Below are 15,106 nucleotides of genomic sequence, written 5' to 3' on the forward strand. Positions count from 1 at the left end.
TCTCAACTTGCAAAATAAAATGGCCAGATCACTGCATAAAGAAATTCAATAGTATGAGGCAAGTTGTTTTGTTTTTTTTAAGCCTAGGATGAGCTTCTCAAGTTGCAAAGAAATTATAAAGAAATGCAAAAGTTTGAGGCAGGTTTTAAATTAGTTTTTCCTTGTGTTGCACCAAATTCACATTCACTCTGAAATGGAATATTCAGTATTAACATATTATGAATTCAGATTGTGCTCGCAGTTGCAAAGTGACCAGTATCTACAATTCTCATGTATCCATATCCAAAAGAATATATTCTTTCAAAGTGTTTTTAGCTCCTCTGACGACTCTATGGTGCTTTTTTTCAATCTTTTATTTTTCGTGGTTTTCCCTATTCATGTCAAGTCCAGGAAAGTGTCCCTTGTATAGTTCAGGTCAAGACTATATTGAGAAATGTGGGGTTCTGTTATCAGGCATAGGCAGTATTGCTGACAGAAAGGAACTTGCAACTCAGTACATTCAGCAAGCTTGCAAACAAAATGTCTCTAGCTGTCTCTGTCCTCTTCTACACTGCCATATAAAATCTAGATTATCAGCTTTGAACTGGGTTATTTGGCAGTGTAAACTCATATAATCCAGTTCAAACCAGATAATGTGGATTATTCGCTTTGATAATCTGGATTATATGGCAGTGTAAAAGTAGTCTCAGTCATAGAATCATAGAGTTGCAAGAGACACCCCAAAGACCATCTAGCCCAATCTGCCATGCAGGAAAGACACAATTAAAGGACTCCTGACAGATGTCCATCCAGCCTCTGTTTAAAACCTTCCCACTGGACTCTGAGGCAGAAAGTTCCACTGCTGAATAAGCTCTTATTATGGTTAAGAAGTTCTTCCTCATGTTCAGGTTGAATCCCCTTTCCTGTCACTTGAACCCAAGGCTCCATTGATAATGATTAAGGCTGCCTTGCCTTTCTCTGCAAATTAATGGGAATCTTGACATTAGGTGTTGAATTCCAGGGTCAGAGAAGCAGATGGTGAAAACAAAAGAATGGCCGCCTCAGGGGAGTATGCTTGCTCCATCATTGTTTAACATTTACACAAATGACCAGCCACTGCCAGAAGCGACTAAGAATTTTATCTATGCTGATGCCACCATCGTGCCACCATCACTCAAGCAGGGAGCTTTGAAATGGTTGAACAGAAGCTCTCTGAAGCGTTAGGTGCTCTTACTGTCTATTACAGGGGAAACCAGCTGATCCCTAATCCATCTAAAGCACAGACGTGTGCTTTTCACTTTAAGAACAGACAAGCATTTCGAGCTCTGAGGATTAACTGGGAAGGAATCCTACTGGAGCATTGCAGCACATCCACATACCCGGGAGTCACTTTGGACCATGTCCTGACTTACAAGAAGCACTGCTTCATTATCAAGCAAAAATTGGGCGCTAGAAATATTTAGAAATAAATGTGATGATATGAAAGCTGACTGGCACAACCCGAGGATCACAACCAGGCACAGTGAAGACATCTGCCCTTGTGCTTTGCTACTCTGCTGCTGAATACGCATGCCTAGTGTGGAATACATCTCACCATGTTAAAACAGTAGATGAGGCTCTTAATGAGACATGTCGCATCATCACAGGATGTCTACGTCCTACACCACTGGAGAAATTATACTGTTTAGCTGGCATTGCACCACCTGACATCCGCGGGGAAGTAGCAGCCAGTAATGAAACAACCAAGGCATTGACATCTCCGGCCCATTCCCTGTTCTGGTATCAGCCAATGCCTTAGAAATAGTTTTCTAAGATCTACAGAGATTATCGCAGGAACACCTGAGCAAGCAAGAGTCAAAAAGTGGCAAGCTAAAACCCGGAACCTCAATCAGTGGCTGAGACCGGATGAGAGACTCCCTCCTGGGCACATGGAAGACTGGGCGACTTGGAAGGCGCTGAACAGACTGCTCTGGCACCACGAGATGCAGAGCCAAACTTAAGAAATGGAGCCACAAAGTGGAGTCCATGACATGTGAGTGTGGAGAAGAGCCAACCACAGACCACCTACTACAATGCACACATGCACAATGCACAACCTTCTCAGAGCAACACCAGAGACACTCCAAGTGTCCAGCTTCCGGTCAACGGGCATTTAATATAATGCCAAGGTTTTTTTTAACTTTGTGTTTGCAAATATTTTTATTTTATTTATTTACTACATTTATATTCTGCTCTTCTTACCCCGGAGGGGATTCAGAGCGGCTTACAAATCAAATGTACATACAATATATTATTAGCATAGCACAATATAAGCATTAAATTACTATATTGTACTATATCATTATATGGTAATATTATTAGTAATATTCCATTTAATATATAATATATAGTTAACATTATCTATATATATAAAAGGGTAATGAAATTTCGGCCTAGGACAAAACAACAAAGCTACACATCCCAGAAACACTAAACTTGGCAGCCCAACCCCCTCATCCATGCCTCTACGTTCATACAACAAAAAAGAAAACAAAAATAAAGTCCTAATTAGAGGGAGAGAAAGAATTGTTTTTATCCAATTGCTGCCAGTTAGAAGGCTAAGCTCTGCCCACTTGGCCTCCTAGCAACCCACTCGGCCCAGGGGACAGGCAGAGTTAGGCCTCACTTAGGCCTCTTCCACACTGCCTATAAAATACAGATTATCTGATTTTAACTGGATTATATGGCAGTGTAGACTCAAGGCCCTTCCACACAGTTATATAACCCATTTATAATGGACTTAATGCAAGGTAAAACCTTTACCCTTTACCTTAACTACCACCAATTCCTCAATACTTTTATTTCCCATAACACCATACTTCATCACAGTAACAGGTGGCCGGGCACAGCTAGTTATATTATATTATTAGTATAATATTGTATAACATTATAATATTATTATCAATATTATAATTACAGTAGAGTCTCACTTATCGAACATAAACGGGCCGACAGAACGTTGGATAAGCGAATATGTTGAGTAATATGTTGAATAAGTGGGACTCTACTGTATATACAATATATTATATATTTATAAATTATTGTGTGTGTGTGTGTATAATACATTACAATTTGTACACGATAAATAAACAAATCTGCTTTGCGTGGCCTGGGCTTTCAAAGAGCCGACCAATCAGAGGCGCGGATTCCCTTTCCCTCCTTCGCAGAGAAGAGAGTCGGAACGGAGGCGGGGCTGCAACCCTTCGCCCAGCCAATCAGATTGCAGGATTGGAGAATGGCAGGGGGAGTAAGCCCTCGCGCCCTCTTCCCCAGCTGTTCATCCTGACCGTTGGCCCTTTTTTTGGTTATTGTTGTTGTTTATGACATCAGTGGAATAATCAGCCAATAGGATGCGGGGAATAATAAAAAAAACATTGACGGCGTCCAATGGGGTTGGGACGCGATGCGGGCCAATGAGGAGGCGCCACTCGGCGCATGCGCGACTCATACTCGAGCCGGGCGGGCGAGGAGGAAGAGCAGGCGTAGGGCCCCGCCCCCTTCGTTGCCTTTCCTGCCGCAATAGCGAGGCGGCCATTTTGTGATGTCGGAGGAGGGGGGGGGGGGGGGAGGGCAAAGCGCCGTCTCTCTCCACAACGACGACGAAGACGGGCTTGCCTTCCCTCGCGCACTCCGCACAAGATGGCCGGGGAGGTGGTAGCTGCGTCCGGAGGCTCCGGCTCCTCTCCTCCGGCTCCTCTCCCCCCGCCGAGGCCTTGCGACTTGGGCCGGCCCTTGGTGAGTATTCCCTCTCTAATGTTGCCTCAGTCGTTTTCCTCCTCGTTTTTTTGCCTCTGGCCGCCATTGTCTCTTTGTCCTTGAGGTGGAGAGCCAAGTGTCCTTGGAGGCGAAAAGGGCGGAAAGCCGCCTCCTTCGACAATTCTCTCCTTGTGAGAGACATAAAATGGTCCCCTCTTCCATTCCGAATTGATTAATCCCCATTAAAATAGTTGATTATTTTTGACCGGGGGGGGGGGGGGGTTGAAAATCATGGGAATCCAAGGCGACGGAAATGTAAACCTTAGCATTTCGATGCAAGTTGGAATCTATTTGTTGTCACTCACTTTGAGGAAAGAAAGCCTTTGTTGGTGTTTCATCCCAATCCGAAATTGAGGGAGACTTCCCAAAGCCTTCTGCTGAAGGAAACGGAGCCATTGGGCGGTGAAGGCGGGGAGTGAGGTCTGCTCGCGCCTTGCCTTGCAACGCAGGTTTTGTATTTGATTTGCCTTTCAAGTCGACACAGTCAACAACTCCCCGGTCTCCAATATGTAGAGGAGTCCCTCCGTTCTAAATTCGCAGTTTGAATCTGTGTTATATGGTCAGTGTAGACCCATATGACAATGAAGTCAGAATTGTGTTACATGGTGGGTCTAAGCTCGATGACCACATAATGCAGTTTGAACTGGATTATGTGGGTCTACACCTGACCTTACAATGCAGTTTGAATCTGCGTTATGTGGTCAGTGTAGACCCATATGATAATACAGTCTGAATCGTATTATATGGGTCTACGCTTGACCATATAATACAGTTTGAGTTGCATTATGTGGGTCTACACTTGACCCTACGATGCAGTTTGAATCTGTATTATATAGTCAGTGTAGACCCATATGATAATACAGTCTGAACTCTATTATAGGGGTCTATGCTTGAACATATGATGCAGTTTGAACTGCATTCACTGTGGAGGTCTACACTTCAGCATGCAATGCCATTCCAAACTGCGTTATATATATGGCCATGTAGGTCCAGCCGCACAAAGCTGACATTGGAGGTTTGTGTCATTCCACAGCCGCCATTGGAACTGCAGGTTTTCTCCCCTCCCTTCTGCACCAAAAATCTAGGGAGGGCTTTGCACCCCGCCAATACCAAGGGATTGTGTACCTCTCAGCTGTGAGTGTGTGTGTGTGTGTGTGTGTGTGTGTGTATATATATATATATATATATATATATTGTACTTTCTCTCTGTGAGGGGTATTTCTGTACATTCTTTCCTTCCTAGAGTGGAGACCCCTGAAGAGGAGAGCTCCTTGAGGGACAGTTGGTTGCCCCAATGCAGTATTTTATTTGTGTGGGTGGGGTATGGTGAGGGTCTGCAGCAAATGGGAGGCAACACCCCTCCAAAAAGATGTGGGGACAGGAGAGGGAAAGGTGCCTTAGCATTCCTCTTGGGTCCTAAGTCCTTTAAAAGATGGCTCCTGCTCTTGTTTGTCTTCTTTGCTAGAGGCTGGAAAGGGGAAAGAACCCTCTTGTTTTGGTAAGAACAAAAGGCGCCATGTCTGTGGCTTTCTCTCAGATATTAAACTTGTTTTTCTGTATCTGGGGTGTTGGCTTTTAACCCTTTCTAAACTACGGCTGGAGAAGTGACATTGCATTCTAGTTGACTGGTTCTGTTGAAAATATTTTCTTTTAGACCAGAGGAGAGATAATTTGGGAATATATTTTTACCAGTCTGCTGCAGGAATTAGTTTTTTGTCCTTTGAGCTTATGGCGAAACACTTCAGTTAACTTCTTTTAAATACCCAAGCCTTTTTCTTCTGTACCAGTTGTATAGTTAAAGATATTTCTAAATTAGAACTGGTGACCGTGGCATTCAGCCAGATAAATAAATGAGTACTTAAAAAGTTGTGCAAGGATTTCTCTTTGTTCTTATTATGGTCCCCCCTTATATTGTTAAAAGCATATTGTATTAATTGAAAGTAAAAGCTGGATTGGTTTATTCACTAGCTATTTTTCTTTAGCTTTCTGAAGTCTTCGAATATTGAGTGTTAAGATTGGTTGTTATGTGGAATCTTCATTTTTACTGGATGTCTCCTTTAGGAAGTCTTAGACCTTGAATGACTTAAGACGTTTGTGAATTTGTGTCTTCAAATTGTCGCATGGATTTCATAGGGTTTACCTAGACAAGGAATAGAGGTGGTTCCCTGTTTACTAGAGAAGAAAATTCTAGCATTGATTTAGTGCTAACTAACTACAGTATATTTTTGGCATGTTGGTAGGTTTATTTTTAAGTCATTAGAGCCTTATTGGCTTTAGCTGTTATCATGCAGCAAGTTGAAAATTATTCCTGAGATGTACAACTGTGAACCTGATGTAATTTCCAGAATTTCAGAGAGCTCTAGACTGTTTTGTTGTGGATAAAATTAACTGCGATATATAAAGACTTTCATATTAATGCAAGTTAACAGCTGAAGTCTAATGTCAAGATAAGTCCGTGAGCATTTCAGAACCTCAAAAGGAGACACAAAATAACTACAAGTAGAAAGTAGATACAGTAGTGTAACCCATAGCTTCATATAGACAGCAGAAATCCTCAAGTGTTTTTGGTGACATTCAGAAGTATAAGCTTATTTGGCTTCGCCTTCAAATAAACTTGCAGCTGTCTCAAACATAGTTTTAGGGATAAATGTCCATAATAATACCTTCCTCGTGTTTTGGCTTATGAGATAAGGAAAATACCCTTACCGATTTCTTTAAATATCATGTTAAACTGTTTAAAACATTGTTTAGCTTTGGAATAACAACCAGTTTTGACACAATGTTCTGTATTTTATTAAAATACATTGTAGTCGGTAAACATTAAACATTTTTCAATAAGTAAAACATCTTTTTCTTTTTTAGGTGTTCTTTAAATGTTTGCCAACTGTGTAACTAATTGCCTTCAAGAGCTGTGGAAAATGATTTTGTAAGGTAAGATTTTTTTAAATTGCTGTTTCCATTTTATGTATACATTTCTATTATATTTAATTTCTCAAATAAAACAAAACCCAGCATTTTTTTCAGCCCAGATTCAAAGTAGATCAATGCAGTAAAAATATGATGAATTTTAGATTCTAGGTTAACGAACAATTACAAAACGGTAAAGCTATTAGAAAGAAGCCCTTTTGATTTCCATTGAACATATTTCTAAATAAGTGACTTGAAGATAACACAGTTTAAGGGAGTGATTAACCATGCCTAATGGAGGTAACGTTTGGAATTATTTCATTTCTTTCAGATAAAAAATGTAGGATCAGATGGCTACTTCAGAAGTCAATACACACAAATCTGTGGTTTCAGAAAAGACGAATAAAGATGTCTTAGAAGGACATAAAGAGAAGGGCAACCTTAAATACCAAATATCTCTTTAGAAAAACCAATATAATGCATATGTGAAATGTACTATGACATAAGAGTCTTGAGTACGTTTTTTGGAAATATAGGACGTTACTATAGACTTCATAAAAATATTTTGCCATTCCTTAGATGTAGTTGCTGTCCAGTCTGGAATGTTCTAAACACTGCAATTACTTCTGTGTTAGTTGCCATTCTTTAACACAAACCTACATATTTTCTTTAAAGATCGCATCAGGTTCTGATAGCCGAGAAGATTCAACGGGACCTAGGAGAGAACAAATTAATTGCTTAAGGTATGTTTACTTACACTGGATTTACCTGAGTAATACAAGGGTTTCTGCATTCAGTTGTCAAGCTCTTAACAGAGTACTCACTTTTCCTAAAGAACCTATTTTTTAACAGCAGTGATGCTGCCTAGAATTTCCATTATTCTAAATATGCTTTCAATCATAAAAAATTAATATTAAAAATAGACTTTTAAAAATGACATTGTTTCTCACTGTTAGAAATAATAATAATATAATAATAACTTTATTTTTATACCCCGCCTCTATCTCCCCAAAGGGGACTCAGGACGGCTTACATGGGGCCAAGCCCGAATAAAAACAATAGCAATATAAAACACAACAATAGACAAAAAACATGCACAATTATAAAAATTTAAACATTAGCCAATAAAAACAAATGACAAGAACTAATAAAAACATGGATTAAAACGGAGAGGTTGTAAAAGTAGACTGGGTAAGGTGCACCATATAAATATTGTAAACATGAGATGACTGATGAAGTGCTGCAAATTCTTGGAAGTGCAAATTGGGATGGGAATAGACCTTGTGTCTATATCAAGTTGACATGGGTAAAAAAAAATATAAGTAGTTGAACAAAGACTTGAAATTATGTGTTGGTTTATGCAGTATTCTAGTGTTCAGAGTAGCTTGCATCTATTAGCCGAATAATATTTACAGAAAGCATTGGACAGATAATAAAAACGTATGGCTGACACCTAACTTTCATAGCTTGAGCTATGTGTTAGCCAGAGATTTTCAGTTTAGTGCTTATCCTGTCCTGGCTGACAGTTCTCTTCAGTAATAATACATTTCTTGATGTTTTGCATTAGTTTGAAAGCTAAAAAGTATGCTCTTCTACTTTACTTTGGTTTGCTTTCCAGTAAAAATGCTCTATAATAATCTTAACTCTTCCATGCTTCAAACAGCATTGATTGATTTTGAATGTGTAATTTTAAGATAACTTGGCTGCATGATGTATTCAAATAAGAGATTGCTTCCAGTACCAAATATATTTGGACTCAATTAATGTTAAGTTGCAGAAAATGCGTAAAGCCTTTAAGCATTTACCAGAGCAGTAACGAAAAAAATATTGCCTTACTCAGAAATTTCAAGTTTTATTCCATTTCAGAATGTATGAATACTTGTTTTTATTATAGGTTAATCCATTAATGTGACTGAAAGTTATTTGCTAGTCAGTTAAATTAGAGGAGTTTTTTCCAATGCAGAAAATGCATTGCGGAATGTGTTAATTTGGCTTTTTTATGTAACATGCGAACACGTACTTAGCAGTACTGTAATTTATTAAATATTATTATTATTATTATTATTATTAAACCTAGGGTGAGTTTCTAGTAATATTCATTCCTCAGAATTCTATTGATTTCATCTTAAATCAAATGTGCACAGAATTGCAGCTCTTACCTTGCAAAACAGGTTTTGAGAATTGGACGTTCTTAGCAGAAATCCAGATCACTTTCTTGAGAAGAGTTTCGTCTATTGTGTGAATTTAGAACAAACGTTACAGCCCAATCATAAAACCACATTTCAATTTTGTTCTTGCTCCCCAGAGCTAGGGTTGTGCATCTTTCCATCCTGTGTCCTGTTGAGGATTTTTATCAAGATTATATTGAGCTGGGATTTAAATTTGACCTGGTCCATTACTGTATTAGGTACACCAAACCTGAATGAGACTTTAAACTTTAAGACAAGTAGTTTTTACTGAATATACATTTTTTTTCTTCATTAACATTTCATTACCAAATTACCTTTCATTTTGAAAGTGTCTTTTACATTTTTGCTACCATTGTACTAAATATTAGAATGTGGACTGTGATTTCATTGTTGAGAGTTAATAATAATAATAATAATAACAACAACAGCTTTATTTTTATATCTCACCACCATATTCCCGAAGAGACTTGGGGCGGCTTACAAGCAGGACCAGGCCAATAAAACAAAGTTAATTAAGTAAAAACACATTTAAAAATGAAATAAACATATGACAATCTAATTAAGCAATTAAGACAGTAAAATATAAAAGCATCATTAAATCAAAGACAACCTCAATAACCAGAAACCAGGAATATACTAATAATATTACAATATATTGATATAGTACAATATAGTACTTTAATGCCAGTATTGTGCTGTGCTAATAATATAATATTGTTATGTAAATTTAATTTGTAAGCCGCTCTGAGTCCCCTTCCAGGTGAGAAGGGTGGGATATAAATGTAGTAAATAAATATAATGGGCATACCAAAATTGGAGAGTGCGGGGACTGGGGATGGGCTTGTGCAAAAACAAATTATAGGGCCAGAGCTGGGGTAAGGTGCTGAGTTCAATCTGACAGTCAATTAGGTCTGGGCAATCATAGACAGGGACCTAACCATTTTCAAATGTACATTAGAGCATCCATGTTTTAAGGTACTTATGGAAGGTAGACAGAATGGGTGCTAGCCTAATCTCCCAGTGGCGGGAGTTCCAGAGTCGGGCCACCACCAAAAAGACCACCTCTCTCGTCTCCACCGGTTCATAGGGGAAAATGTGGTCATTAAGATAGGCAGGACCCAAACCTTTTAGTTACGAGTTGTACACCGATGCATTTGGAATGTGTTGTCATCAGATTCAGAAAAATAGCAAAAAATTACAACACTTGGCTCATATAAATTCCTTTTGAATAGTAACAAATTTCTTCACAAATTTGGGTTAATTGCCATAACATGACAGTGCATTGAAAACATTTCGATACAGAGGACGTTTATGGCAACTGAGAAATAAATGCCAGCACTTGGATTTCAGACATTTACAAAACATCCATATGCTGCACAGCCGTTAAGTAACTGTACAGACAAGCAAAAGATCTACATAATTGTTCTTTATCCATTACATTTACAATTTACTGTAGGCCTATCCAATATAGTGAACAATGTACAGTTGCTTTGAATTTTTGATTATGAAGTTCAGCACATCAAGAAATCTCTAATCTGTCAGTGCTGATTAATGGAAATCCTCACCCTATAAAAAAATCATTAAGGTCAAAACCCAGTTCTACCAGAATCTCTGATTCCCTCCTTGGTCTCCCATGAACCCTAAAACGACAGAGAAAACTTTGAATGGTTTTTTGGCCCATGAAAGGCTGATGGGGTAACCAGGGCAACAAAGTACCCTTTTTGGATCTTGGCTACTTAGTGTGCTAATAGAGCATCTTGTTCTGCTATTCTGGTTAGATCCAAACCCTGATTTATGTACGTATTGTCAGACATCTTAAAAGTTATTTACTGATTGCCTCCCCAAAATATTAATACATAAAATCCCCTTTTTATCCAATGTCAATAATAATGCAAATATTTTTGAATGCTCTTTTATGTATGTGTCTACAGAAAAAGGGTTTTTTGTGAGGATGTTAGGTCTGATGCATGGTATTATCATAATTACTGTGTGTATCAATAATGTTGACTTATTGCTTTGTTGTTTTCCTTTTTTGACCTCCAAAGTTAGATTTTTTTTAGCAGCAAAATCCACAAAAAGTAAAAACTGTATAAGTAGATCTTTGAGTTAATGAATCTAGAATGTAGTTCAAAGGACAATTGTCTGTAAATTAATTGTATGACTGAAATATGGTTCAGCAAAATAGTGCCCGGGAATAGGAGCGTTATACTTTTAATTGGGAAATAACCTGTTAAATAGACCCTGAGTTTATTCTGTCACATGGTTACACAAATGGATTCTGGTATATGAGATCTATGCTAGAAATTAGCAATGGGCAACTAGATTATATACTAGAATAAAATATTGATTTCAGTTAAGAAACACATTTGAACAGCATTATATGTTAGAAACAGAAAATGTGGAACAAGTTGTCTGAATGTAACTTAATTTGTGTATGTCTAATTTACATATTAAATGGTTGAGTGAGATAAAACTGGGGCCAGATGCTGTATGGTAAAATCAATAATGACTTTAAATATTTATCAATACTCTAAAATACACATATGGGTGGCACCTTGAATTTTTTGGAATGATTCATTCACCTACTCTCAGGAAAATAAGTTGTGCTGAAGTCTTGACAAGTGCCACCTCTCCAAAATCATTGCATGCTCAGTGTTTAGCTCTGAGTCTGGAAAGAACTAAGGGACCAAAGTATCAATAATGGCAAACACTTGATTGAGTGGTCTGAAATTTAGTTTGCTGGGCTTCCCTTTGCCTTAGAGCAGAGAGAAGGTCATGGGGCTATTCAGGGATGGACTGTGTATCTCAGCTACAAAAGCCAGTGGGCGAGAATGACGGGAGTTGCCTTAGAACACTGCTACTCAAATGTGACAGTCCCCTGAGTGGTGCTAGTCCCTGAACCATCGGCTTCAAGTCCCTGTGAGTTTTCAGATAAGAAGCAAACAATTGTGATCACAAATATGTGGCTGGTACGTACATACTGGGAGCATGGGGGGGCGGGTAATTTCTGTCTCCCCACAGCCAGATATCCTAGAAATGCACCTTAGATATCTGAGTTAATTTTTTTCCTCATGAAGAAATTAGTTTTGCTCATGTTTAGTGTACCCCCTTACCCAATATGTCAAATGTGGGACATTTCAAATGCCCATTGACACAAATTTTCAATATTAGCAGTAATGTTACATTGCTTTGAAGGAAAGATGTATACAAAATTGTCCCCGTTTCAGCATACTCATAATAGCAGTGATAGAGACATATTTGCACTTAATGCTTTGTTTCACAAAGAGTGATCATAAATACAATGTCAATACAAGATGGCTTTGTATCATGGCCACCATTAGGATTGTGGTCAGTGTAGTTGTGCTTTTTCTAATCAGCTTCCAGATACATTTCATTAGTGAAAGAGTAGAGCAGGAAACAGTTTTATGTGATTAGAGAGTTCTAAATTTTGGCAGTGTAAAATTTACTGAAGGAGAGCAAAATCTGTTGAAAGCAGCGGGTTGACTTGTGAGTAAATGTGGACAAGGATGCAGTGTCACTGTGTAACATAACTCGTTGAATCAGAATCCACAGTGTGATAACACCTGCATTAGGACCAACCAAAAGCTACAAATGTATGTTTGAATTGGCTGCAATACATGTTTTGTTTAACTGGGTTTTGTTTTCATTTGTATACTGGCATTGTTACTTTGGCTTTAATTTAATCTAGTATGTTAAAATCTCTCTCTCCAGATGTGTTGAAGAATGGATATGCTGAAAATGACTGTGTGAAATATCAGATAGTGGCTGAAGCATTGGTAAGTTAACTGAAATCATGTATAAGCATATTAAAGAAGTCCTTCTGTGGTTGTATGTTTTGGATTAAATTTGTCTTTAGTTATGCAACTTTGAATTAAATGAGCCATTCATCCAAGAAAATTGCAGTAGAGTTAAGTGGTGAAACTTCCTGGAAAGAAATACGCTATAAATAGGAGAACTGCATTTTGGAATGCACACATTGTTTTGTAAAATCCCTGTGCACAAAAGTGCCTAATTGGGAAGAAAGGTTCAGGTTAGCCACCCTATCTTGCTATTTTTAACACCCTATCTTGCTATTTTTAACAATTTTCTAAATAGAAAATAATCATTGGGTTCCCTGGTTTATAACTGGATGGATTCACTTCAGCAAAAACTTTACTTTTTTGCCAATTGTATAAAACCCAAGGTCTAGTTTATACAAGTTGTGCTTTAAGTAGATACTGGGCTGCACTTTAGTGCTCAGTTACACTGCTGAAGTTATCGGCTATTTATACTTCTGCTCCAGATTATTCTGGATTGCAAATGGCAGCCAGTTTTCCTTATTGTAGAGAACAGGAAGTTGATCTTCGCACACACATTAAGATAATCCAAAGTTCATATTTTTCAAATGTCATATAATTGCCATTATGTAAAAAAAAAAAACTAGTATTTTGTATGGCTGCATTTTCTCTTCATTTGCTTAACAGCCTCATGCAACTTCCAATACTTTCAAATTTGTTTTGTATGGCACAGCTTTTCTGTACCATTTCCTCATCAGTAGTTATATTAATTCTGAACATACAATCTGTTTTGGGGTATTACCAAAACCTTAATAATAGGTTTATTGAGAAACTCCACAATATTTAGGAGGAGGCAGTGATGATATTGATAACTTCCGCTCAAGTTTGCTCAGTAATAGATCTGGGTTCATAATAGTATATGCTCCCTATATAATATAGGTTTCCTGTATTTTATTCAGCAGTGGATTGATAATTTAAAACCAAGGTAACACCCCACTGTGATGAATGCAGTGTTCCATAAGCTCATTGGACAAAGCAAGAAGTAGAGATTCATACAGTCAGTAACTCAAACATGGGGGTGATAATGGTACAAAGATTGAAGTGTTCTCTGTGTATAGATATTCATGATTAAAATAATTTGTAAAAACTACATTACATTTTTTCTGTGTAGGTAATGTATATAAAGGAATAAAGACTGAATTCACTATAATAATTAGAAAAGTTGACTGGATTTACCCAGGCTTCAATGAGTTCCACTTCTAGTTTCATTTGAGTACTTGAAGGTTGTGTCGTGAAGCCTTCTTTATACTGCTGTGGCTCTACTCCAGAATGAGGTTTCTTGTCTAGAGTTGGTATCTGTGAGCTAAGTGCCATATTGCAGTCAGGTTCCTCTAGGTTAGTAGTCTCCAAATGTTCACTCTTCTGGGATTGATTTTTCATTCCATATCTGCCAAACCGTCTATATATTCCTGTAGATTCTGATTCAGGTTCTAGGGTAGACAACTGGAAGACGTTCTGTTGAATTGCCTAATTGCATACATAATTTGCCTGTATGTTTAAGAATTTGCCCAATGCTCTTTAATGGTTGTCCAGTGAGAATAGATTTGGTAATGGTGCCTAGACTCAAGTTCCTCCAGTCTTTTCCTCAAAATGGTGCATGCCTGTGTGTAACCTTTACCAGTGGTGATAAAAAATATATCACTGGGTAATTTTCTTTGGAACAGAAATGGAAAACCCACTGCTCTAAACACACTTTTTCTTCATCTTTTCCCTCTAGCTCTTTCTTTTTGTCTTTCCTTGTCTTCTTTTTATCAAATTGTCAGCCCCAAGAGTCTTTCTGTTTCTAACAAGTTCAGGTCTTTTATTTCTTTGACCATCATAGGTTTGCTGCCTGAATCCTTTGGGTCCTCTGGTTCCGTGTTTTGTAAATGAGAAAGTTCTGCAAGGGTCATTGTTTTCAGACAACAATTAATAATACAGGGATCTCTGTTTACCTTTATATTTTACAAGATATAAGCCTAGTGATAGGAGACTTTAATATCATTGAAAGAAAGAATTGCATGTGCACAAAATTGTTCAAATCTGAACAATCAGACCCCAGGCACCACTTTGAACATCAGGTGTCACAATAGAAGCAAAAAACAAATAGCCTTTTAAAGAAAATTGAATGTATGACATAACTGTCAAATAATACTTGGTCACATGCATTTGGAATAATACTGAGTTCATTTACGAAATTCTTTGATCTTTGTTTCATAATGTAATTTATCATAAGACAAACTTTATGAAGAACAATTAATCTAGAAACAGATTAGTACAGAAAGTACTAAACTCAAGTGTAATTTTGACTGTAAAAGTACTGTAATTCAGAAGGTACTAAATAAAAAAAATGAAGAATGCCCATTGCGGAAAATTTAAAGGGTTATTAAAAATTAATTC

At 37.7% G+C, this 15,106-nt stretch overlaps 2 protein-coding genes across 6 annotated transcripts in view; one reads left to right on the forward strand and one right to left on the reverse strand.

Moving 5' to 3' along the window:
* Positions 1–3,820, reverse strand: part of fam174b (family with sequence similarity 174 member B) — a 42,098-nt gene extending 38,278 nt beyond the window's left edge. Inside the window, exon 1 of the mRNA XM_003226576.4 lies at positions 3,634–3,820. Within this exon, the coding sequence (XP_003226624.2) occupies positions 3,634–3,820 (187 nt within the window). The remainder of the gene's footprint in view (positions 1–3,633) is intronic.
* Positions 3,459–15,106, forward strand: part of chd2 (chromodomain helicase DNA binding protein 2) — a 95,400-nt gene continuing 83,752 nt past the window's right edge. For 2 of the 5 annotated variants that reach the window (XM_062963236.1, XM_062963237.1), the window contains exons 1-4: positions 3,460–3,753; positions 6,637–6,705; positions 7,357–7,424; positions 12,603–12,667. The gene's annotated coding sequence lies outside the window, so the exon portion shown is untranslated. Of the gene's footprint in view, positions 3,754–3,817; positions 4,909–4,970; positions 5,273–6,636; positions 6,706–7,356; positions 7,425–12,602; positions 12,668–15,106 lie in introns of those variants that run through there. The other 3 variants (XM_062963234.1, XM_062963235.1, XM_062963233.1) reach the window with 3 other exon arrangements.

This window comes from Anolis carolinensis, unplaced genomic scaffold, assembly GCF_035594765.1.
Source record: "Anolis carolinensis isolate JA03-04 unplaced genomic scaffold, rAnoCar3.1.pri scaffold_11, whole genome shotgun sequence".
Lineage (NCBI taxonomy): Eukaryota > Metazoa > Chordata > Lepidosauria > Squamata > Dactyloidae > Anolis > Anolis carolinensis.